General features: G+C 43.8%; 1 protein-coding gene across 1 annotated transcript; it reads left to right on the forward strand.

Annotated features, from left to right (window-relative positions):
- Positions 1–3872: 3872 nt before the first annotated feature.
- On the forward strand, positions 3873–16469 carry LOC139419555 (short transient receptor potential channel 7-like). The gene is made up of 12 exons (XM_071169525.1): positions 3873–4264; positions 10999–11761; positions 12602–12784; positions 13158–13322; positions 13452–13668; positions 13850–14092; positions 14580–14844; positions 14997–15192; positions 15492–15713; positions 15813–15899; positions 16014–16089; positions 16225–16469. The coding sequence occupies exons 1-12, from the start codon at positions 3873–3875 to the stop codon at positions 16362–16364; spliced, it is 2949 nt and encodes a 982-aa protein (XP_071025626.1). The 3' UTR covers positions 16365–16469.
- The last annotated feature ends 11202 nt before the right edge of the window (positions 16470–27671 follow it).

The raw sequence follows: 27671 nt of genomic DNA on the forward strand, positions 1-27671 counted from the left end.
GAGTCTCCCGTCTGTCCTGAGCCGCCAGAGTCTCCCGTCTGTCCTGAGCCGCCAGAGTCTCCCGTCTGTCCTGAGCCGCCAGAGTCTCCCGTCTGTCCTGAGCCGCCAGAGTCTCCCGTCTGTCCTGAGCCGCCAGAGTCTCCCGTCTGTCCTGAGCCGCCAGAGTCTCCCGTCTGTCCTGAGCCGCCAGAGTCTCCCTTATGTCCTGAGCCGCCAGAGTCTCCCGTCTGTCCTGAGCCGCCAGAGCCGCCAGCCAGGAGCCGCCAGAGCCGCCAGCCAGCCAGGAGCCGCCAGAGCCGCCAGCCAGCCAGGAGCCGCCAGAGCCGTCAACCAGTCCTGAGCTGCCCCTCAGTCCGGAGCTGCCCCTCAGTCCAGAGCTGCCAGAGTCGCTCCTCAGTCCAGAGGCGCCTTTCCGTCCAGTGGCGCTCTCTACGACAATCTTCAGTCCGGGGCCCGCTGCGAGGGTCCCCGCTCCTGAGGCGCCACCTAAGTGTGCCAAGACTGAGGTAGAGCGGGGTCCACGTCCCGCACCCGAGCCGCCGCCGTGAAAGAGGCCCACCCTTACCCTCCCCTTTAGATTAGGTTATTGCGGCCAGAGTCCGCACCTTTGTGGGGGGGGGGTGGGGCGGGGTACTGTCACGCCCTGACCTGAGTATTCCTTGTTTTCTTTATATATTTTGGTTAGGTCAGGGTGTGACATGGGTGATGTATGTGTTTTTCTACTGTCTAGGGGTTTTGTAGGTTTATGGGGTTGTTTACCATCTAGGTGTTTATGTATGTCTATGGTTGCCTAGATTGGTCCTCAATTAGAGGCAGCTGTTTATCGTTGTCTCTGATTGGGAACCATATTTAGGCAGCCATCTTCTTTGGATATTTAGTGGGTTATTGTCTATGTGATGTTGCATGTTAGCACTCAGTTTCGATAGCAGTCACGTTCGTTTTGTTATTTTGTTTAGTGTACTTCGTGTTTTTTCGTCATTCATTAAAAGTATGTATTCACACCACGCTGCGCTTTGGCAGTCTTTATCAAACCAAACACAAGACCTGTTAGTTTTGAATGATGTGTCTAATGTAGAGACCTGTGTTTTTGCAAAAAAGTGTGTTTTACAATTGCAAACTGAGTGTAAAGCAGATAATATGCTTGCAGTTTTGCAGACTTGGTCTGAAGATTTGGTACATGAGTTAATGGTTTCACTGAGCGTGCCTCAAGTATCACTTTTAGTGTGTAAGAGATTGTAAAAAAACTACAAGACTGACTTAGCAGATAACTTCTTTGTTGAGGAAAAATGTACTTTTCTTTCCTAGCTATCTTAAGATAAATCCACTAAATGTAAGTCGCTCTAGTTAAGTGTTTGCTAATGACTAAAATGTAAATAAATGGACCAACTCCGATTAAATTCCTCGGCTGCATCTGTAATGTCGCATCACCTGCACAGTAACATGATGTTAATCCTGTGGTGATGTGGTTAACTATTTTGGGACAGCTTAACCAATATCAAATTGTGTGTGTGTGTGTGTGTGTGTGTGTGTGTGTGTGTGTGTGTGTGTGTGTCCTGTTCCTCTCAGACAGGCAGAAACAGCATTATAAACAGTGATGGGATTATTGGTCCATGTGAAGCTGGAACACTCGGCTTTTTGTGTATTCTTATGTGGGAGTTCAGTTATATTGTCCTTCGATACTCAAAGACAATCTTTAATAGAGTCAATAAAACATTTTGGGAAACTTCAAACACATTTTCTATGAAGGTAAGAGTAAATGTTACCCCTATATCTACATCTAACCGATAGATGATACATGTGTATTATGCATCTTACGTCATTTGAACTATCGGATATTCTGCATCTATCCATGTTTACAGCATGTAGGTCTATACCTCGGGTTGCAAAGCTACCGGTAATGTAACAAAGTTAGCAGAATCTTCTGTAATTTTGATAATTAACAGTTAATGGCAATCTATGGTAATTTTATATTTGAATCGTTTATTTTTAAAAGTATTCATATTTGTTTGTTATCTGTGTCCATTTTAGATCATATGGTTGAAGAGAACTGCCTAATTAATGAAAACATATTCTAATCAACAATGGCATTATTTTCAATTAAGTCTGCAACTCTTCCAACTATTTACTTTTTTCACAACCGCCACAGGTTTGGCACCAAAATACTGAGAACAAAGACATAAAAAAATATATATAATAATATTGACAGTCAAATAAATAAGTATATAAAAAATATATAAATTATATTTCATGCTTAAACTCTCATATAAAACACTAATGATATTTAAGATGTTTTACAGCTTCGTCATTCTATATCATATTTTAAAATCATCTTATTTAATTTATTTCATACATTTGACAAGGCCACACAAAGGACTAGAGATAATTACAGACACCTGTGATAATCTGAAGTACCCGATAGGGCCACCCTACCTACATGTACAAAATAACTTGACTAACCTGTACCACCGCACATCGACTCGGTGCCGGTACCCCCTGTATATAGCCTCATTGTTGTTTTTATTTTACTATATTTACTTTAGTTTATTTAGTAAATATTTTCTTAACTCTCATGAACTGCATTGTCGTTAAGGGCTGGTAAGTAAGCATTTCACTGTTGTATGTGGAGCATGTGACTAATACAATTTGATTTGATGTCTTGTGATAAATTTACATAAAATCCTTGAAAGTTACCAAAATTCTGGCAGTTTACGGGTTCCCTTTACAACCCTACCTATACCACCACTACACATTATACATTTTCATATGGCCCAGAGATCTAATATTCAGTATGTTAAGTAGCCTTCATTTATGTTATGATACTCTTTGTCTCGTTAAAACATATAATTTTCACTCTAATTTTGTGGAAATTGATTTCCTGGAGCAGCACTGTCTGTGACAGAGGTGTTCCTCCAGTAATCGAAGCCATTAATCCTGACATCTAATTGGTCATGCAAGGCCATTGATTAGGCTAAACCAGAGGGTCCCATAATAACCTGGACTCTGCTGTTGATCAGGTTTTTTCCCAGCACATTCTGTACTTTATCTTTTCTTTGACATCTTAAATGCTTTTTATTCATTACAGCTGCATATGCAACCCATATAGGCACATCTTTTGTATTCTAATCTAATCCACTGAAGATAATTAGATGAATGGGTGCGAGCAAGATTGCATACACATTATGATTTGTTATGAATTCTCACAAAATCAGGGCCCAACCACACATCATTCAAGTTAAAAAATCCTTAAAATAAAACCTTCAGCCACAAAATATCTTTCAATCCTCAACGCAGAAAGGAGGAAGCTGAGGGCCAAATGAGTTATGTTTTCTGTCAAAGACTAAATTGTTTTAGCTTGGATGGTGTGCAGTCACATTAGATTAGCATAATGTGCAACCTGCTGCACTACAAAACAGCCCTGTTTGCGCCTTTGAAGTGGATCAAAGCCCCACAACAGGATGTTGGGATTTAATAGACAGCCCCAATTCATCAGAGAAGATTTGGCAGTTCACAGGCGGCAATTAGTGCACCTGACATGTTATATATGGGTACCTACTCCACTACAGATCACACAGGAGTTGAGTTCATGTCAAGCTTTACAGAGAAGAGTTGAAAACTGAAAACCCGTTTTGATTAGGCTAACACTGGCTGACAGACAAAAAGGTCCCAATTGAATTGGATTACAGCCTACTCCATATTTAGGCGTATATCAATTGCAGAGAGAGAACGAGAGAGAGAGATTTTCTCTGTCAATTTATTGCGACTGCTCAAGAGTGTTTTATGGGTAACTATTTGGTCAATCTTTCTATTCAGAACCACTAGAAGACTGTTGGAACTGGACGAGAGGTAAAGACACCTGGAGCCATACACTCGTGATGAGAGCAGCAGTGCTTTCCTCCCCACCTAATAGAGACTGTCATGAGAGCGCATCTGAGCAGTGGGAGGTTGATCCTCAACCATTACCATCCACTGTCGTCGATGACACCCAGTTTTTTAATCCCCCAATTTTAACCCGATGTATGACTCTGCCAGATGCTTTGTACAGACGACGACAGAATCCGAGAGGAGAGTGGTATGATAACACGGTGTACAGTGACGCCAACCATCACGACCAACAAATCGTCTCGATGAATACATATGAGGACCACAACGGTGCATATCAGTCTCAAGTAAAAGAAATCCCTTGGAATTCAGATGTCGGGCTGCACGATTTCAACAGCCAGTGGGATCATTCTGAGTACGATCACAGCAACTCACCTCAGAAAACGTAAGTGCGACACTTGTTGGGCGATACCGTAAATAACCACCATAATAATATAAGGACATGTTATCATATTACCGAGAGTGGGGTATGTTGAGCCAGTTTTTACATTCAACATCACTACATCAAGGCAGTGGTGCAGTGGTGCCTGGTGAAGTGGGTATACTCTAATTTAGCCGAAAATGTCCCAAACGGTCCGCTCAGCGAAGGAAATACGCCCTGTGTGAAAAATGATATGACAAACAGTGACATACACTCTGAATTACCTAAAATTATTATTCCCATATTTGTCGTTCATAGTCAGGCCAACCCAAGCTGTACAAGTAGGCTAATAGTAGGTCTACTACTGAATGATAAATGAGTCTGTCACCTGTCAGAAATTCAAAGGTTTCTGATTTTTCTTTATTATTCAGGTTTTTGCTCAAACCTCTTAAGGATCCGCCCCGTTTTCTTTAAATTTTCTCCTAAAATGACATACCCAAATCTAACTAGCTGTAGCTCAGGCCCTGAAGCAAGGATGTGCATTTTCTTGATACCATTTGAAAGGAAATAGTTTGTGGAAATGTGAAAAGAATGTAGGAGAATATAACACACTAGATATGGTAAAAGATAATACAAAGAAAAAAAAACAACCGTACGTTTTGTTTTTGTTTTTAACCATCATCTTTGAAATGTAAGAGAAAGGTCATAATGTATTATTCAAGCCCAGGTGGAATTTAGACTTTGGCCACGAGATTGCAGCAATTTGTGCAACGTTTTAGACTGATGCAATGAACCATTGCATTTCTGTTCAAAATTGAGTATAAAGACTTCCCAAATGTGCCTAATTTGTTTATTAATAGCTTTATGTTCAAAATTGTGCACTATCCTCAAACAATAGCATGGTATTATTTCACTGTAATAGCTACTGTAAATTGTACAGTTTAGTTAGGTTAACAAGAATTTAAACTTTCTGACAATATCAGATATGTCTATGTGCTGGGAAATTATCTTGTTACTTACAAACTCATAATCGCATTAGCATACGTTAGCTCAACTGTCCCGTGGATGGTACAACGATCCCAATTATTTTAATGTCACACTTTTTTTTAAATGCATTTTTCCAAAACAATGCTTAAACCACAATGCTTCCTCAGAAGATCACTCTTGATGTCTGGAAAAAATCTGACATTTTGATTTTTCAGTGTAGTTAACCTTCAATTCAAGTGCACAGGCACCTAGCACTGTTGTCAGTTAGCAGTGTTTCGGTAGTACAGGAGATGGAGTTTGCAAAGCAGATGGCCAATGGATTAACGCAAATATTCATGATATCATTCTGCCTGGTAGGCATAGAGTATCATAAGTATGGCTATATTTTTCCTGTCCGTTAATTGTTTGAAACCTGGACGTTTTACTTCATATTATGAGGCATGTCTTATCTTGCTTCAAAGTTACCTATAGCCAAAATCCCACCATAGAAACGTGTCGGCAATTATTTTTATAAAGACTTCCTCATACGTTCACATAGAATTCTTATACATTCTCCTGTTCTGTTGGTTTTCTTTCAACTTTCTTTTGTTGTCATTTCATAGTCATATTAGCAACTCATGATAGTGGTTGCATCTTTAGATCTTCCCTCTTTCAAAATTTCTAACTGATATTTCAATCTCTGTCCTTGAAACCGCTTTGTGCAGTGCTCATTTTAGAACTGTTTTTCCCGCAAATTGCATTTTGGAACAATCGTACATAGGCCTACCTCCATTGCTGCGCCTAAAATGTGATGATATAATAGTTTATCAACATTTTAAGCTAAATATTCTGATCTATTCCATCAGCCTTATTAATTGATTTGGCGTATACCTCCACTACACTACTTTGACATGCATCCGTGGGGATTATTAAGAAACGAGTATGCCCACATACAATAAGTGGGTATACCTGCGTATACCCTCCACTACATCACAGCATCAAGGGAAGTATACCATTTTTTTCTAACAAACATATCTACATATATTTCAGGATGTTGTGTATCCCTGGAAATAATCAGATTTAATGGAAACATAACATTATTGAAAACATAGCTTGTCCAAAAAAAGTAGTCAACTTACCTAGTGTCAGTTATTCTTGAAAGATGGGGAAAATCGCAACTCTTTTTGGTACACATTTTCTTAATATTGACAACATTTAAAATATGTATTTTCAAAGACCAAAGTATCAGCAATCAGATCTAAAGGAACAACCTCCTAATTATTTTAAGTTTATCTTGAAATGTAACTTAATAACTGGATTTATGTAAACTCCGTAAAACACCTTAAATGGTGTATTGAGAAATATTTTAAGCCAGACAGGGCTATTCCAAGAAACGACATTATTCATTGTCGCTCGTTTTTGGAATTTTAAACACTTGAGTTTGAAATAGACAAGGGCATTGACAGGCATAGAGCCGCCATCTTGTCTATTTCAAATCTTCTCTCATTGATTGAGAAAGGTGGGTGTCCACCACAAAGTGCCGAATTACATGGTGACACTCGTCTCGATCAATGAGAAGATTTGTACCCGTTGTATTACTTCATGGAGCAAAACATTGATTTAATAACGGAGCATTTTCTAAATTCAAATTAACCCCTTGGAACTAGACATTGAAGTTTAGAAGATGGTTGTCTTCCAAGTCAGAATTGAGGAAGTATGACCAAGTAAAGGTTGGTCGAAAATTCTGTGCTCTGCTTTACACTACCTACTGTGTAACTATCAGAACTCAGGATAAGACCCAGATGCAGATCATTTGAATCATAGAAGTTTATTTACAAGGCAGGGGGCAGACAAACGACAGGTCAAGGGCAGGCAGAGGTCGGTAATCCAGGGCAGAGTCTGTAAGGTGCAGAACAGCAGGCAGACTCGGGGTCAGAGCAGGCAGAATGGTCAAAACCGGAAGAACTAGAAAACAGGGACTAAAGCGAAAAGGAGTATAGGAAAACACGCTGGTAGGCTTGACGAGACAAGACGAACAGACAAAACAGAGAACACAGGTATAAATGCACAGGGGATAATGGGAAAAATGGTGTAGCTACCCCTGTACTCCAGGTTGGCTCAGTGGAGAAGTCACGTAGATTTTTGCTACAGGTCAAATCAAAGGAACAAGCTTGCCTTTTATAATGTGCAACATGTACACAACAATACACACCAATCTCAAAAGTAAAATAATGGAATTAAGAAATATTAGGATGAGCAATGTCAGAGTCAGGAGTGTGTGTGTGTGTGTGTGTGTGTGTGTGTGATGGGATGTATAGACAATATGGATAGAATGTGCAGTATATCTGAAGAAGAGTATATGTACAGCAATAGTTAAATAGGATAGGCCTTGACTGGAATACAGAATATACATATGAAGTGGGTAAAACAATATGTAAACATCATTATAGTTACCGGTGTTCCATCACTATGCACTGTACATAGGACTGCAGCCTCTGAGGTGCATGGTAGAGTAACTGGGAGGTAGCCGGCTAATGACAGTGACTAAATTTCAGGGCAGGTTACTGGGTGGAGGCTGGCTGGCTGGCTGGCTGGGCGGAGGCTGGTGACTATTTAACAGTCTGAAGGCCTAGATAGAAGTTGTTTTTCAGTTTCTCAGTCCCAGCTTTGATTCACCTGTACTGACCTCATCTTCAGGATGGTAGCGGGGTGAACCGGCCGTGGCTCGGGTGTATCACGTTCGTTATAACGATGAGACCAAGGCGCAGCGTGAGATGAATACATTCTTCTTTTATTAAAAGGAAGCACACTTAAACAAAACGAACCACGAATCAGGCCACCATAGACCTACATATACCTAGACAAACCAAAACCCCATAGATGTACAAAAAACCCTAGACAAGACCAAAACACACATACCACCCCCGTCACACCCTGACCTAACCAAAATAATAAAGAAAACAAAGATTCCCCCCCCCCCGCAAAGGTGTGGACTCCCGGCCGCAAACCTAAACCTATATGGGAGGGTCTGGGTGGGCATCTAACCTCGGTGGCGGCTCTGGTTCTGGACGCCGCCCACCTTTACACTGAGTCCGCTCTTTTAGCACTGACCCGTGGATCATCGTCGGAGGCTCTAGACTGCGGATCTTCGCCGTAGGCCCCGGGCTGGGGACCCTCAATGCGTGGATCATCACCGGATGCTGTAGACTGTGGCCCGTCACCTGGAGGCCCGTCGTTTCGTTGGAGACCCCGGGCTGTGACCCATCGTTTGCGGTTCCGGACTGTGGCCCGTCGTTTGCGGTTCCGGATGCCCTGGACTGGGTACTGTCGCCGGACGCTCTGGACTGCCGAGTCGCACTTTAGGCCTGGTGCGTGGTGCCGGCACTGGTGGTACCGGGCTGGGGACACGCACCTCAGTGCGAGGAGCAGAAACAGGGCGTACTGGACTGCCGAGGCGCACTGTAGGCCTGGTGCGTGGTGCCGGCACTGGTGGTACCGGGCTGGGGACACGCACCTCAGTGCAAGGAGCAGAAACAGGGCGTACTGGACTGCCGAGGCGCACTGTAGGCCTGGTGCGTGGTGCCGGCACTGGTGGTACCGGGATGGGGACACGCACTTCAGGGCGAGTGCGAGGAGCAGGAACATGGCGTACTGGACCCTGGAGGCGCACTGGAGGCCTGGTGCGTGGTGCCTGCACTGGTGGTACCGGGCTGGGGACACGCACCTCAGGGCGAGTGCGGGGAGGAAGCACAGGATACACTGGACCGTGGAGACGCATTGGAGATCCAGAACATAGAGCTGGCTCAATACGTCCTGGCTGGATGCCCATTCTAGCCCGGAAAATGCGAGGAGCTGGAATAGAGCGCACCGGGCTAGAATAGAGCACTGGAGACACCTTGCGCATCTCTGCATAACACGGTACCTGACCAGTTACCCACTCCCCACGGTAAGCACTAGGAGTTGGCTCAGGTCTCCTACCTGACTCAGCCAATCTCCCTCGCGTTCCATCCCCCCCCCCCCCAAAAAAAAAGACTTGGGGCTGCCTCTCGTGCTTCCGTGCTAGCCGTGTACCTTCATATCTTCGCAGTTCCTCTATTCTCCTGTATTTCTCCTCATAGTATCGCCATTACCCTTTCGCTGCCTCTAACTCCTCCTTAGGATGGCAATACTCCCCCGGCTGTGTCCAGGGTCCTGCTCCATCTAATATCTCCTCCCAGGTCCATCTCCCCATTAAGCGCTGTTCCTCCTTTTCACGCTGCTTGGTCCTTGTTTGGTGGGTTATTCTGTCACATTCGTCATAACGATGAGACCAAAGCGCAGCGTGAGATGAATACATTCTTCTTTTATTAAAACAAAGAACACTTAAACAAAATAACAAAACGAACGTGCCGCTATAAACACGAGTGCTGACACGCAACTACACATAGACAATAACCCACAAAACCAAAATGGAAAATGGCAACCTAAATAGGATCCCCAATCAGAGACAACGATAAACAGCTGCCTCTGATTGGGAACCAATTCAGGCCACCATAGACCTACATTTACCTAGACAAACCAAAACCCCATAGATGTACAAAAAACCCTAGACAAGACCAAAACACACATACCACCCTTGTCACACCCTGACCTATTAAAAAAAAAAAAAAAAGATAACTAAGGTCAGGGCGTGACAGGGTGGCTGAGGTCCTAGATGATATTCTTGGCCTTCCTGTAACACCGGGTGCTGTAGATGTCCTGCAGTGTAGGCAGTATGCCCCGGTGATACATTGGGCAGACCTCACCACCCTCTGGAGAGCCCTGCGGTTGCGGTTGGTGCAGTTGCCGTACCAGCCCGACAGGATGCTCTCATTGGTGCATCTGTAAACGTTTGTCAGGGTCTTAGGTGCTAAATGTAATTTCTTCAGCCTCCTGAGGTTGAAGAGGTGCTGTTGTACCTTCTTCACCACACTGTCTGTGTGAGTTGACCATGGTATAGCCATAGATTCCTGAAAAATAATTTATAAATCCGTCTTAAGGTTAGTACAACTGTCTTCCTACACCTGTCTTACTACATTATTTATGAGATACTACATTATTTATGGGTAGGCCTGCTATGATATGATACTCCCATTTTGTGTATTTGTAAACAAACATAATATAACCAAATGTGTAAAACTACTGTATCCTGTTGAGCTCATGGACCTTGCATCCATAGCACCCTATACGAATTTTAGAGTGGTAACATTTCCCCAGGCCCATCCTTCTGCTTCATATACCAAGTAGCTGCAGTAACTGTCATTGGACTGAAACAGATTCTTCAGATTTCTGAGTGTAGGCTACTCGAAGAACATCTTGAGCCTGCATTTATTTAACTGGGCATACAAACCCTATAGGACTGGATTGAGACAGAAGTCACCATCAGTAACTTAAGTATATGTCTTGCTTAGCTAGTACTGTAGGCCCACACACAGCAAACCTCTGGCTGTCAAACAAAGCCATCAGAATTCAACAGATGCAGATCACACCTATCTCCATAGAGACAAACATCTGTCATCCAATGGCTTAGTAAAAAAATCTGGGGAGACTAAGAATGTTGTGTATTATACATGCTGAAATTACATACTCATTACATACTCATGCCATTGTAGTTAACAAAAAAGTACTAAAGCACTCCCGACTCTATCATTTGGAAAAGTCTAAATAAACATCTGCACTGAATGTTGTTTTCTTCAGCTTACTCTTCTCTTCAGTTCCTGTCAACTTCCTTGTAGTCTGAATAGTGTTTTTTGTCACCGCCTTTCTCCATCCAGAGTTGAGAACATGCACCGTAGAAAAACGACTGTGCGAGAGAAGGGCCGTCGGCAGGCTATCCGTGGGCCTGCTTACATGTTCAGTGAGCGTGGCACTAGTCTCACTTCAGAGGAGGAGCGCTTCCTAGATGCTGCTGAGTACGGGAACATCCCAGTGGTGCGTAAGATGCTGGAAGAGTCCAAGACCCTCAACGTCAACTGTGTGGACTACATGGGCCAGAATGCGCTGCAGTTGGCTGTGGGTAATGAGCACTTGGAGGTGACAGAGCTGCTGCTGAAGAAGGAGGGGCTGGCGCGTGTGGGGGATGGTCTACTCTTTGCCATCAGTAAGGGCTATGTGCGCATCGTAGAGGCTATCCTGGCCCACCCTGCATTCGGAGGTGGGCTGCGCCTAACCCTAAGCCCCCTGGAGCAGGAGCTAAGAGATGATGACTTTTATGCTTACGATGAAGACGGTACACGTTTTTCCCATGACGTGACCCCGGTCATCTTGGCTGCACACTGCCAGGAGTATGAGATAGTGCACACTCTGTTGATGAAGGGAGCACGCATCGAGAAGCCCCATGACTACTTTTGTAAATGTAATGAGTGTCATGACAAGCAATGCCGTGACTCGTTCAGCCACTCCCGCTCCAGGATGAATGCCTATAAAGGGTTAGCCAGCGCTGCCTACCTCTCCCTGTCTAGTGAGGACCCTGTATTCACAGCTCTGGAGCTCAGCAACGAGCTGGCTCGCCTCGCCAACATCGAGACTGAGTTCAAGGTGAGAAAAACACAAAGACCAAGCTTGAGGGTGAAGGAAAGGGTTTACTTTTCACCTATGTAATGTATTGGCTTGCTTTCTCTCACACATGCTCTCCCCCCTCTTACTCATTTGGCAATATTTAAAAGCTTTGTGCAGATATTTTTGTGAAAGCCCTAGAGCTGACTTTTGTCTTTTGATTACTCACAGAAATGATTAATTGGGAAGAGATCAAATCAGTTAGTCCATGTACAGCATACTTCAACAAATGACACACTCTAATATTATTGGAACCCGCTGTGAGAAAATTAAGATTGGTCCCAATCTCAAATCGGTCATTGACCGGTTAGAAATTATCGCAACGTTAATTTATACTGATTACAGACCTCTCCAAAGAGTTTGGGTGGAGGTTTAACATAGATGGGTATAAAGACAGACACACACACAGTATCTCCTCTGTCTGAGGAACACCCACAGAAAGAAGTACAAATGCATGCATACACAGTTTATGCACATTATAAAGAACCATGTGTGACCAACACAAACAGTGGCATGCAAACTCACACCCACACACCCTGCCTGAATGAGATAAGAAAATATACACAGTATTTGTCAGTGCAGAAAAGGTCTGTGGTTTTCCAGGTTTCTATTGGAATATTTTACATGTAGAGCAAAAAGTGAGAGACTGACATTAACAATTCACCAAAAGGTGTGACCCCTGGGGTTTGCCTCATTTTAAATAATTCTCACATCTCTTTTCCTCTCCTTTTCTTTCTCTCCCTATCCTTCTCCCTTTCTCTCTCTCTCTCTCTCTCTCTCTCTCTCTCTCTCTCTCTCTCTCGCTTTCTACTCTCTGTGTAGAATGACTACAGGAAGCTGTCCATGCAGTGTAAAGACTTTGTGGTGGGAGTGCTTGACTTATGCAGAGACACGGAGGAGGTGGAGGCCATTTTGAATGGGGATGTGGACCAAGCTCTGCCCAGTGATCACAGTCGACCCTGCCTCATCCGGGTCAAACTGGCCATTAAGTACGAGGTCAAAAAGGTTAGCTGAACCACTCAACCTTAATCTGAAATCAAACATGCTATTTTAAATGTTTCCTAACTCTGGTGTTTGTCTTTGTACATCTCTGTTATTGTGTCTAGCGTGATTTAATGGTCTTAAATTTGAATTGCAATCAGTCTCAAGAGCACAATGAGAAAGACACATTTGATTGTATTCTCCCAATCTTCACGTCCCCTATAAAGGGTTTATTTAAGAGGCAATCTGGAATGGGATATAAATGAAATACGTGTTTTACAGCTGTTTCACATCCAACAATGGATTCTACAACACAATAATATGCAAGCAGTCACCCTTGGCCTATGGTTATCAATGTTGTAGTATGTCATAGTTATTTTTCATCATGTCTCTGTAGTTTGTGGCCCATCCTAACTGCCAGCAGCAGCTTCTGACCCTGTGGTATGAGAACCTAGCTGGACTTAGGCAGCAGTCTGTTGGGGTCAAATGCTGGACAGTCCTGGGAGTGGCGATCGGCCTTCCTTTCCTCGCCATCGCATACTGGGTCATGCCCTGCAGTAAGGTACACACAATCCCCTTTCTATTGTGTTCTTAGAATCACTCATTATCTATTGTGTTATTAAAAATAGTGATATGTTTATATCATGAGGTTGATGGTTGCCATTTATGCGGTTGATTTCCTCTATATCAGTTGGGTCAGATTCTCCGCAGTCCCTTCATGAAGTTTGTGGCCCATGCTGTGTCATTCACGATCTTCCTTGGACTACTGGTAATCAATGCCTCGGACCGCTTCGAAGGGGTCAAGAACCTTCCCAATGAGACAATAACAGACCACCCTCATCAGGTGTTCAGGGTCAAAACCAGTCAGTTCTCCTGGACTGAGATGCTCATCATGAATTGGGTTCTTGGTAATTTATTCTGGTTTTCAAACAGCTGCTTTTGTGGGAGAGACTTTATTATCTAGTCTATTCATATGTCTTTGTACCTGTCTCTTCACCATGAATAAAATCTTAAAGTATTCAAATCATACCACTCGTATGCTCAAAACAGAGAGCTTTTGCACCTACTGAAAAGCACTCTCTTCATTAGGGATGATCTGGTCGGAGTGTAAGGAGATCTGGGCTGATGGGCCTAGGGAGTACATCATGCACCTGTGGAACGTGCTAGACTTTGGCATGCTGTCCATCTTCGTGGCATCCTTCACAGCTCGGCTCATGGCCTTCCTGAGGGCCTCTGAAGCCCAGCTGTATGTGGACATGTATGTGCCCAACATGCCCAACATAGACCTGAGCAACGCCTCACTGCCACCAAATGTAGCATACTACACCCATGGTCAGTGACACTTAGAGAATGATAATAACAATGCTTCATCTCTGGCCATTCTTTTGAAAAAGCGGTGATTAAAAAAAGTGATGTAAAAAAAGGACTGCAACCTATGATATGAAAAATCAAGGACTTGGTACTATGAGGTTCTATCTGCAAAATATTGAGTTTTGAAATTAGTATTTTTCAATGCCCAGATCTCAGAACTGTTTTGTGATGTCTTCCTCTTTCATGCCTAAATAAATATATCACCTTGCATACAATTATTTTTGATTGACATAGGCAGTGTTGTGTGATCAGACTGCAGATAGAACCTTATATAGCGCCAAGATAAAAAGGTGTTTGCACAGATGTTTCTAGAGTCTCCCATGTGAAGTACCACCTAATGAGCAATTCCATGTGAATAGCACATTTTTTATCGAAATGTCATAGAACCTGAGTCAGTCCCCAGGTCACAAAGTGACATTTAACAGCAACCTCTCTCTCTCTCTCTCAGCCAGGAACAGGTGGTTACCCTCTGACCCTCAGCTGATCTCCGAGGGTTTGTACTCCATTGCGGTGGTGCTCAGTTTCTCCCGCATTGCCTACATCTTGCCTGCCAATGAGAGCTTCGGCCCACTTCAAATCTCCCTCGGCCGGACGGTCAAGGACATCTTCAAGTTCATGGTCATCTTCATAATGGTCTTCCTAGCTTTCATGATTGGCATGTTCAATCTATATTCCTATTACCTTGGTGCCAAGTACAACCCCGCCTTCACCACGTAAGTGCCCTCCTGCCTGTTCCTGTAAATTAAGTGCTTTAAGGCGAGATGTATGTATGTATGTCTATGTATTCATTTGTGTGTTATTTATTAATGTCCGTGTGTGTGCGTTTGCACGCGTGTGTGTTTTGTTTGATTATGTGTGTTCACAGGGTGGAGGAGAGCTTTAAGACTCTATTTTGGTCCATCTTCGGCTTGTCCGAGGTTATCTCTGTGGTCTTGAAGTATGACCATAAGTTCATAGAGAACATTGGTTATGTTCTCTTTGGCGTCTACAATGTAACCATGGTAATCGTACTGCTCAACATGCTGATTGCAATGATCAATCACTCCTATCAAGAGATTGAGGTGAGACTAGAAACCAATAGGCCTAAACACCACTAGGGAATTCACAGGAGATATATTGTCAATAATCAATGATTTGAGGTCAGAGTGGAATTATGTCAATTTACAGTATGGGTGAGTTGTTATACTGTTATGTTCATGTTGTATTCATGTACCATTTTGTGAGTACACTGTTGTGAGCAGTTATGATAAAATAATCAGACCATATTAGATTAATTGTATGATTGTGCTCCAAACTGAGTCATTGCCCCTCACCTATTACTACTCTCCATTTATATCATGGCCTGTCTCAATCTCAACAGGAGGATGCTGATGTGGAGTGGAAGTTTGCCCGTGCTAAACTCTGGCTATCCTACTTTGACGAGGGGCGTACTTTGCCCCCACCATTTAACCTGGTTCCCAGCCCCAAGTCTTTCTACTACCTAGCTCTGCGCACAAGGGCTTGTCTGGTGAGGCTGTGCAAGGCCAAAGCTCATCACCATGACAACCAGCGTGAGACAGCCATGATCAATTTGCGATTTAAGGTCAGAAGCTGGCTTTTAGGGAGAGGCTGTAGCCAGTTATATATCTTCCTCTTTAATTAATGAAATTTTAATGGGTATGTGGTTTCTGTTCCATTTCAGCTTAATCAGTACAGACCTCAAACCAGGACACCAGGGCAGGATGACTTCACCATTAGAAAACCCATCAAACATCCTACTCGATACCAGGTACTTCCTTCATACAGGTCAATTTGATTAATTAGCAAGATCAGACGATATTCAGACATGCTACATTCTGAACTGTTGTCTCTAAAGTTCCGATTCTCCCTATTTTCTTGAAAGAAACTGATGAAGAGGCTCATTAAGAGATATGTGCTAAAGGCTCAGGTTGACAGTGAAAATGACGAAATCAACGAAGGTGAGAATGATTCCTATCCATTTATGTAAGATCTCAAAGCTGTTGTGGAATACTCATCATTCTTACAGCTGCAAGGCTGTGACATGGAGTTGTAGTGGATTGAGCGATCAATAACCTGTGGTGCATGCCTTGCAGGTGAGCTGAAGGAGATCAAGCAGGACATCTCCAGCCTGCGATATGAGCTCCTGGAGGAGAAGTCTCAGGCCACAGAGGAACTAGCTGACTTGATCCAACAGCTTGGTGACAAGCTTAGCAAGAATGCCAAGAAACCCTGATGGGAATTGAGGGGTGTTCTCTGTATAAGAGCTTTGTATAAAACCTTCAAACTTAGATTCATAGTGTGTTGTTAAATTCTGGGATTGCACTCCACTTTGAGATGTAGTGTAGGCTCGCTGTAGTTGTGTTCCTCTATATTCAAATATATATATATATATATGTGTATATATATATATATATATATATATATATATATATATATATATATATATATATATATATATATATATATATATATATTCACATTAAATCATTCTGCCTGTAAAGTAGTAGGATAACCTTGGCGGAATGCTGATGAATGTGTGTAGACAAGAGTATTTTACATTTGTAAAAAAAAATGTTTGTATTGAAATATTTAGACATTTTTAAATAAAATTATTATTATTATTGAGTAGGCCTGCCTGTATTATTGATGCTATTGCAGCACACTCCTCAGCCTGAAACATCCCCACTTGCACCACCAAATAGCTAGCTTGCTCGTGTGTTGCCAATTGGTAAAGCACTTCAGGAGGGTGGTCATGTGTGCTACCAAGGCAGAGGTCCTGGGTTCAAGCCTCGGTGTGAGCTGAATCAGGTAGTGGTAATCACTAAACAGGCAGTGTTATGTCCTTTACAGTGGTGCCTTGACCCGGATCTTCAGTTGCACTCAGCTCAAAGTTGGGGTAACTGTTGAGTCAGTGTGAGGGGTGGGGATGTGTGAAATTTACTCCCTAGCTAGCTTTTTCTTTTAGCGCTGACTGGTAAGACCCTTTAGGAGGGCGGCTACATGTGCTAGCAAGACAGAGGTCATAGGTTTGAGAATCTGTGTGCGTCGAATCAGGAGTAAGTGATACTTGCTATAAAATAAGCGGCATGATGTCCTTTATCAGTGAACATGAATTAGGAAATTCAAATGAATGATGAACAAGGCAAGCGAATATATCTTCCAGCAGCCCAAACTGACCGTTGCAAACAATACACACATTTATCTACAATCTCCCAAGAGAAATGTCATCCTGAAAATAACTTTATTAAAGGAGCAATAGTACTGTACTCAACTTGCCATACTCCAGATCTAGTAAATCTGTCTTTCAACAATATATTGGTCTAATAAGACAAAACACAAGTGAGGATCAACATGTAGATCTAGATCGCCAGCTTATAGTCCTAAAAACCTGAAAGAAGTTACCTCTAGTTCGTTCAGCAATTCCTTAGGGGAAAATGAATGGGGAATGAATAAGGTTTTGAGGTAAATGCCGGAAATAAGGTCTGTGGTTAACACAGGCTTAGGAGAACTTATACATTTTGTTCTATGAGATATCAGTCAGTTCAGTTAACACAACCTTTATGAGTTATGAAAACTTGTGCTTTTTTATTTATTTCATAAATGCTTAAAAATGCACAAAGTGACGTTAGCTGATGAAGATAATCTCATGGAACAAAACGTATACCACAGACCTTATTTACGGCATATATCAAAACACTCCAATCATTTCACCATAAGCTTTGTCCAACAAACTATGACGGAGGTAGTATCTTGAAAAAAAGACTCCATTATTATTCCTCTCAATAGCTATGTTTACATCCAATTGGTGACAGATTGTCATACGATTATTGTAAAATCTGCATAAAAACAATATGCTCCAGAGATGTGTTTCCATCAAATCCTATTAAAAGCTGTGCGTGATGACAGAGCACATAAAAATACCCTTTGCTATTAAATTCCCATGTACTGAATAAACAAATAGAAGTTAAATGGGTTTGCATCACATTTTCAACTCTACTGATGGTTTTCTCACAAAAATTGTTTAGTGTTATATAGCGAGTGTGCCCACTCTGGTATTGGAACGTACACTCTAGCCAACATCTTGCCACTACAGTGCAGGTGTATATATGAACTTCACCAACAGAGCAGAGCAGATACCAGGCTTTGTGGAAACTAGCTCCGACTACATTGATTCACCCCAAGGTCAATACTTCAAAAATATAAATCATTAAACACCTACCTTGTACCCATTTCAGTCCTCTGCAGATGCATGCCTTTCGTTGTTTGCTGAAATCCACACTTTCTAAATAAACGTTAATGAAATACAACCAGCAACTTTGTGCTTGTTTAGGTTTCTCAAAGATGGCAAATTGAATCTCCGAAGACGTGGGCCTAGAGCTCCAAATACTAATTGTCAAAAAAAATAATAATCATACAATCTACAGATCCCACCAATTTAGATTTTCACATACTTCGTAAATAACAGGTGTAAAATATCAGTGAAATGCTTTCTTACGGGCCCTTCCCAGCAATGCAACATTTAAAAAAAGAACAATACAAATAATTGTAACACAAGGAATAAATACACAATGAGCAATGATAGCTTGGCTATACACATGGGGTACCAGTACCAACCAGGGGTACAAGGAAATTGAGGTAGATACAGTGCCTTGCGAAAGTATTCGGCCCACTTGAACTTTGCAACCTTTTGCCACATTTCAGGCTTCAAACATAAAGATATAAAACTGTATTTTTTTGTGAAGAATCAACAACAAGTGGGACACAATCATGAAGTGGAATGACATTTATTGGATATTTCAAACTTTTTTAACAAATTTAAAAACTGAAAAATTGGGCGTGCAAAATTATTCAGCCCCCTTAAGTTAATACTTTGTAGTGCCACCTTTTGCTGCGATTACAGCTGTAAGTCGCTTGGGGTATGTCTCTATCAGTTTTGCACATCGAGAGACTGACATTTTTTCCCATTCCTCCTTGCAAAACAGCTCGAGCTCAGTGAGGTTGGATGGAGAGCATTTGTGAACAGCAGTTTTCAGTTCTTTCCACAGATTCTCGATTGGATTCAGGTCTGGACTTTGACTTGGCCATTCTAACACCTGGATATGTTTATTTTTGAACCATTCCATTGTAGATTTTGCTTTATGTTTTGGATCATTGTCTTGTTGGAAGACAAACCTCCGTCCCAGTGTCAGGTCTTTTGCAGACTCCATCAGGTTTTCTTCCAGAATGGTCCTGTATTTGGCTCCATCCATCTTCCCATCAATTTTAACCATCTTCCCTGTCCCTGCTGAAGAAAAGCAGGCCCAAACCATGATGCTGCCACCATCATGTTTGACAGTGGGGATGGTGTGTTCAGGGTGATGAGCTGTGTTGCTTTTACGCCAAACATAACGTTTTGCATTGTTGCCAAAAAGTTCAATTTTGGTTTCATCTGACCAGAGCACCTTCTTCCACATGTTTGGTGTGTCTCCCAGGTGGCTTGTGGCAAACTTTAAACAACACTTTTTATGGATATCTTTAAGAAATGGCTTTCTTCTTGCCACTCTTCCATAAAGGCCAGATTTGTGCAATATACGACTGATTGTTGTCCTATGGACAGAGTCTCCCACCTCAGCTGTAGATCTCTGCAGTTCATCCAGAGTGATCATGGGCCTCTTGGCTACATCTCTGATCAGTCTTCTCCTTGTATGAGCTGAACGTTTAGAGGGACGGCCAGGTCTTGGTAGATTTGCAGTGGTCTGATACTCCTTCCATTTCAATATTATCGCTTGCACAGTGCTCCTTGGGATGTTTAAAGCTTGGGAAATCTTTTTGTATCCAAATCCGGCTTTAAACTTCTTCACAACAGTATCTCGGACCTGCCTGGTGTGTTCCTTGTTCTTCATGATGCTCTCTGCGCTTTTAACGGACCTCTGAGACTATCACAGTGCAGGTGCATTTATATGGAGACTTGATTACACACAGGTGGATTGTATTTATCATCATTAGTCATTTAGGTCAACATTGGATCATTCAGAGATCCTCACTGAACTTCTGGAGAGAGTTTGCTGCACTGAAAGTAAAGGGGCTGAATAATTTTGCACGCCCAATTTTTCAGTTTTTTATTTGTTAAAAACGTTTGAAATATCCAATAAATGTCGTTCCACTTCATGATTGTGTCCCACTTGTTGTTGATTCTTCACAAAAAAATACAGTTGTATATCTTTATGTTTGAAGCCTGAAATGTGGCAAAAGGTCGCAAAGTTCAAGGGGGCCAAATACTTTCGCAAGGCACTGTATGTACAGTACCAGTCAATAGTTTGAACACCTACTCATTCAAGGGTTTTTCTTAGTTTAAAAAAAACTATTTTCTACATTGTAGAACAATATTGAAGACATCAAAACTATTAAATATCTCATATGGAATCATGTAGTAATCAAAAAAGTGTTAAACAAGCCAAAATATATTTTAGATTGTAAATCCTTCAAAGTAGCCACACTTTGCCTTGGTGACAGCTTTGGCATTCTCTCAACCAGTTTCACTTGGAATGCTTTTCCAACAGTCTTGAAGGAGTTTCCACATATGCTGAGCACTTTCCTTCACTCTGCAGTCCAACTCATCCCAAACCATCTCAATTGGGATGAGGTTGGGTGATTGTGGAGGCCAGGTCATCTTATGCAGATCTCCATCCCTCTCCTTCTTGGTCAAATAGCCCTTACACAGCCTGGTGGTGTGTTGGGTCATTGTCCTGTTGTAAAACAAATGATAGTAGGACTAAGCGCAAACCAGATGGGATGACGTATCGATGCAGAATTCTGTGGTAGTCATGCTGTTAAAGTGTGCCTTGAATTGTAAATAAATCAGACAGTGTCACCAGCAAAGCACACACACACCATCAAACCTCCAATTCCATGCTTCACGGTGGGAACTACACATGCGGAGATCATTCGTTCACCTACTCTGCGACTTACAAAGACACGGCGGTTGGAACTAAACATTTCACATTTGTTCTCATCAGACTAAAGGACTGTTTTCCACTGGTTTAATGTCCATTGCTCATTTCTTGGCCCAAGCAAGTCTCTTCTACTTTTGGTGTCCTTTGGTAGTGGTTTCTTTGCAGCAATTCGACCATGAAGGCCTGATTCACGCAGTCCCCTCTGAACAGTTGATGTTGAGATGTGTCTATTACTTGAACTCTGTGAAGCATTTTTTGGGGCTGCAGTTTCTGAGGCTGGTAACTCTAATGAACTTATCCCCTGCAGCAGAGGTAACTCTAGGTCTTCCTGTGGCGGTCCTCATGAGAGTCAGTTTCATCATAGCTCTTGATGGTTTTTGCGACTGCACTTGAAGAAACTTTCATAGTTCTTGAAATGTTCCGGATTGACTGACCTTCATGTCTTGAAGTAATGATGGACTGTCATTTCTCTTTGCTTATTTGAGCTGTTCTTGCCATAATATGGACTTGGCCTTTTACCAAATAGCGCTATCTTCTGTATACCACCCCTACCTTATCACAACACGACTGATTGGCTCAAACACATTAAGAAGGATAGAAATTCCACAAATTAACAAGGCACATCTGTTAATTGAAATGCATTCCAAATGCACCTCATGAAGCTGGTTGAGAGAATACCAACAGTGTGCAAAGCTGTCATCAAGGCAAAGGGTGGCAACATTGAAGAATCTCACCCCACTTTGGTGCCACCTCTGGCTCCGGACTGAAGGGCGCCTCTGGAGGCTCCGGACTGAAGGGCACCTCTGGAGGCTCCAGACTGGAGGGCGTCGCTGGAAGGTCCGGACTGGAGGGCGACTCTGGAGGGACCGGGCTGGAGGCCGTCTCTGGAGGCTCCGGGCTGGTGCGAACATGGGGGCCTCACTGCGGTGGCGGTCAGCGCTCCTCTTCTGCCACCCACCAGCTTGTTTGAGTGAGTGATTCCTGGATGGCCCTCCAGGTCTCCTTTGAGCGCTGCACCCACTCCTCCACCGCAGGAGCTTCGGTCTGGCTCTGATGCCAAGGTGCCAGGACCGGCTGGTAGCCCAACACGCACTGAAAAGGCGACATGTTCATGGAGGAGAGGCGGAGTGAGTTCTGAGCTACCTCCTCCCATGGGACGTACCTCGCTCATTCTCCTGGCCGGTCCTGGCAATACGACTGCAGAAACCTACCCACATCCTGGTTCACTCTCTCCACCTGCCCATTACTCTCGGGGTGATAACCCGAGGTAAGGCTGACCGAGACCCCCAGACGCTCCATAAATGCCCTCCAAACTCGGGACGTGAACTGGGGACCCCGGTCAGAAACGATGTCCTCTAGCACCCCGTAGTGCCGGAAGACGTGGGTAAACAGGGCCTCCGCAGTCTGTAGGGCCGTAGGGAGACCGGGCAACGGGAGGAGACGGCAGAACTTGGAAAACCGATCCACAACAACCAGGATTGTAGTGTTCCCCTGAGACGGGGTAAGATCGGTGAGAAAATCCACCGACAGATGGGACCACGGCCGTTGTGGAACGGGGAGGGGCTGTAACTTCCCTCTAGGCAGGTGTCTAGGAGCCTTACTCTGAGCGCACACTGAACAGGAGGAGACATAAAACCTCACATCCTTAGCTACGGTGGGCCACCAGTACTTTCCCCTAAGACCCCGCACTGTCCTCTCAACACCCGGATGACCTGAAGAGGGTAGCGAATGAGTCCACCGAATCAATTGATAACGAACACCAAGCGGCACATACTGAAGACCCGCTGGACACTGTGGAGGCGCAGGTTCCAATCGTAACGCCCACTCGATGTCCGCGTCCACCTCTCATACCACCGGTGCCACCAGACATGAAGCTGGAAAGATGGGAGTAGGATCGATGGACCGATCCTCGGTGTCATAGAGACTGGACAGCGCGTCAGCCTTCGTGTTAAGAGATAGTGAGAGATAGTGAACCTAAATCTGGTGAAAAACATGGCCCACCTTGCCTGACGAGGATTCAGTCTCCTCGCTGCCCGGATATACTCCAGATTACAGTGGTCAGTCCAGATAAGGAAAGGGTGCTTAGCCCCCTCAAGCCAATATCTCCACACCTTCAGAGCTTTTATCACAGCTAACAACTCCCGGTCCCCCACATCATAGTTTCCCTCCGCCGGACCGAACTTCTTCGAAAAGAAAGCACAGGGGAGGAGCTTCGGTGGAGTGCCCGAGAGCTTTGATAGCACGGCTCCAACCCCAGCATCATACGCGTCCACCTCCACTATGAACGCCAAAGAGGGGTCCGGATGGGCCAACATGGGAGCGTCGGTAAACAGCACCTTCAGACGATTGAAAGCTCTGTCCCCCTCTGCTGACCACTGTAAACACGCCGTCTCACTGTACAGCAGTGAGGTAATGGGAGTTGCCACCTGGCCAAAAGCCTGGATAAACCTCCGGTAGTAATTGGCAAACCCTAAAAACCGATGCACCTCCTTTACCGTGGTCGGAGTCGGCCAATTGAGCACGGCCTTGACGCAGTGACACTCCATCTCCACCCCCGAAGTGGAAATGCGATAACCCAGGAAGGAAACGGCTTGTTTGGAGAACACACGTTTCTCCGCCTTGACGTACAGGTCATGCTCCAGCAGTCGCCCAAGTAACTTGCGCACCAGAGACACATGCACGGCGTGACGAGGTACTCATAATGGCCTGATGTGGTACTAAACGCGGTTTCCTACTCATCTCCCTCCTGGATACGCACCAGATTATACACGTTCCTGACGTCCAGTTTAGTGAAAAAACGCGCTCCGTGAAATGATTCTACCGCAGTAGCGATGAGAGGTAGCGGGTAACTAAACCCCACTGTGATGGCATTTAGACCCCTATAATCAATGCACGGACGTAGACCTCCCTCCTTTTTTTTCACAAAAAAGAAACTTGTGGAGACGGGTGACGTGGAGGGCTGAATGTACCCCTGCCCCAGAGATTCAGTGACATATGTCTCCATAGCCACTGTCTCCTCCTGTGACAATGGGTACACGTGACTCCTGGGAAGTGCTGCGTTTACCTGGAGGTTTATCGCGTCCCCTCGTCGATGAGGTGGTAATTTGGTCGCCCTCTTCTTACAGAAGGCGATAGCCAAACCGACATATTCTGAGGGAATGCTCACAATGGAAACCTGGTCTGGACTCTCCACCATCATGGCACCAATGGAAACTCCTATACCTACCTGAACACTCCTCTGACCACTCCTGGAGAGCCCCCTGTTTCCAAGAAATCTTAGGTTTGTGACTAGCCAGCCAGGTAACCCCCAGCACCACCGGAAACGCAGGTGAATCAATAAGGAAGAGACTAATCTGCTCCCCCTGCGCTACCATGTCCAGTGGAACCGTGGCCTCCCTGACCAGCCCTGACCCTAACGGTTGGCTATCTAAGGAGTGCACGGGGAAGGGTGGATCTATCGGCACCAGCGGAATCCTACGAGCGAGTCCGCGATCCATAAAGTTCCCAGCTGTGCCTGAATCGACTAGCACCTTATGCTGGAGAGAGGGAGAAAACTCAGGGAAAGAGATTAGTAAAAACATGTGACCAACAGGGAGCTCTGGGAGAGTTTGGTGCTGACTCACCTGGGGTGACCGAGAAGTGCTCTGCCTGCCCTCTCGACTCTCAGACGGGCTCCTCCAGCACCGGTCGGCAGTGTGTCCTCTCCGACTACAGCTGGTGCAGGAGGAGCCTCCTCCTCCGGTTCCCCTCGATGTCCCCCCCCCCTAACTCCATAGGTATTGGAGGGGGAGGGCCGGGAGGTGGAACTAACAGGGCCCGTTCTGAACGCCCACGGGAAGCTAGCAGGTTGTCCAGTCGGATCGACATGTCTATGAGCTCGTCGAGGGAGAGGGTGGCGTCCCGACAAGCTAGCTCAATGCAGACGTCCTCCCGGGGGCTACACCGGTAGTGGTCCATCAGGGCCCTGTCATTCCACCCCACTCCAGCTCCAGCGGCCAAGATCCAAAACTCCAGCGCAAAGTTCTGCGCGCTCCTCGTCTCCTGCCTAAGGTGGAACAGCCGTTCACCCCCCACTCGGCCCTCTGGAGGGTGGTAGAACACGGCCCGGAACCGGCGGGTGAACTCTGGGTAGTGGTTCCTTGCAGGGTGTCTGGGCTGTTCCAAACCGCGTTTGCCCACTCCAGGGCAAACGCGTAAGTCAGGAGACGAGGACTCTCACTTCAACAGAGGGAGTCAGGTGAACGTTAGCCAGGTATAGATCGAGCTGGAGCAAGAATCCCTTGTACCCAGCCGCCTCTCCATCATACTCCCTTGGGGGAGCGAGACGAAGAGCGCTGGATCCGGACGCCGCTGGAGGATTCAGTTGAGTAGTTGAAGGAGGAGCTGGAGGCGCGGTAGGGAGACCACTCCTCTCCCATCGGTCCATTCTCTCCATCATCTAAGCTGGAGTCCAATCAATGAGACGAGATTGGAGATGTTGGTTAGAGCTGCCAGGCCCTATACAAAAAGTCACAACATTTGAGTTTGCCATTCACAAGAAGCTTTGCCTGATGTGAATCATGCCTCGAACAAAAGGGATTTCAGAAGACCTAAGGTTAAAAATAGTTGACTTGCATAAAGCTGGAAAGGGTTACAAAACTATATTTAAAAGCCTTGATGTTCATCAGTCCAGGGTAAGACAAATTGTCTATAAATGGAGCAAGTTCAGCACTGTTGCTACTCTCCCCGGGAGTGGCCATCCTGCAAAGATGACTGCAAGAGCACAGTGAAGAATGCTCAATGATGATAAGAAGAATCATAGAGTGTCAGCTAAAGACTTACAGAAATCTCTGGAACATGCTAACATCTGACGAGTTTACAATATGTAAAACACTAAACAAAAATGGTGTTCATAGGAGGACTCCACAGAATAAGCCACTGCCGTCCAAAGTTCACAACAGAGCACCTGGATGTTCCACAGCGCTTGTGGCAAAATATTCTGTGGACAGATTAATCTAAAGTTGAGTTGTTTGGAAGGAACACACAACACTATGTGGAGAAAAAAATGGTACAGCACACCAACATCAAAACCTCATCCCAACTATAAAGTATGGTGGAGGGAGCACCGTGGTTTGGGGCTGCTTTGCTGCCTCAGGGCCTGGACAGCTTGCTATCATCGACGGAAAAATGTATTCCGACGTTTTATCAAGACATTTTGCAGGATAATGTAAGGCTATATGGCCATCAATTGAAGCTCAACAGAAGTTGGGTGATGCAACAGGACAATGACCCCAAACACAGAAGTAAATCAACAACAGAAGAAAATATGCCTTCTGGAGTGGCCCAGTCCTGACCTCAACCGACTTAAAATGTTGTGGCATGACCTGCAGAGCGGTTCACACCAGACATCTTAAGAATACTGCTGAACTGAAACAGTTTTGTAAAGCTTAATGATCCAAAATTCCTGACCGTTGTGCAGGTCTGATCCGCAACTACAGGAAACATTTTGTTGAGTTGCTGCCAAAGGAGGGTCAACCAGTTATTAAAAACTTATTAGGGATAGGTGTCCCACTTGCAGTGAAACTGGACAGCGTGTAAGTCAAATAAATGATAAATATTATGGATTTAACATTGAGATACATATAAGTGTCATATCGGCTGAAAGCTTAAATTCTTGTTTATCTAACTGCACTGTCCAATTTACAGTAGCTATTACAGCGAAAGCATGCCACGCAACTGTTTGAGGACGGAACCCCACATCAACATTAAAAAAATTCCACCGGCACAGATTTCATACATTCACATATATAAATGTAATATTCACTTTTTGAAAATCTTCCTCTGATGTGTCATCCAAAGGGTCCCAGTTATAACGTGTCATTTTGTTGGATAAAATATTTTATTATATCCCAAAAAGTCTGTTTAGTTGGCGCCATCGATTTGAGTAATCCACTCGTTCAACTTGCAAAGAAAGGAATCCAAAAATCTACAAATATCTACATCCAAAAGTCAAAATATGTTTGTATTTACTCCACAGACACCCTAAAATGTAACCAAACTATAATATTTATTTCGGAAACTACTTTATTTGTTTACAAGCCTGAAACTTTGAAACCATATGAATTGCATCAATATGACAATATACAATATGACATTTCTCTTGCATTTCTAAGAGGACCTTATAAATATAATTGTGCTAATGGCAAAATGTAATATTCATAAATGTAAATTTACTAATAAAAAAACACGCTTCTGTGTTTTCTATAAGGAATTCGAGCAGTACATTAAGACCATTATACATTCTTCTAATAAGAAAGATGTTATAACAATCAATATGTGTGCATCTTTAAGGTCTTTGTATAATCTGTCATTTGTTGTACCCCCTAGCATATGTTATCATTGTCTGTTTGTATACTTATATGTATACTGATTTTTCTCCAATAAAAAAAATAAAGAAATTAAAGAAATGAAAAAAATAAAATTCTAAGAGGATAGTCTCGCCCCAAAAAAATCCCAGTTAGTTTTTCTTTGGATTTTCTCCTACAATATATTTTGTGTTATATTCTCCTACACTATTTTTATAATGGCAGATTTCCTCTTCGTCTGAAGAGGAGTAAGGATCGGACCAA

The sequence above is a fragment of the Oncorhynchus clarkii genome, chromosome 10 (genome assembly GCF_045791955.1).
Source record: "Oncorhynchus clarkii lewisi isolate Uvic-CL-2024 chromosome 10, UVic_Ocla_1.0, whole genome shotgun sequence".
Lineage (NCBI taxonomy): Eukaryota > Metazoa > Chordata > Actinopteri > Salmoniformes > Salmonidae > Oncorhynchus > Oncorhynchus clarkii.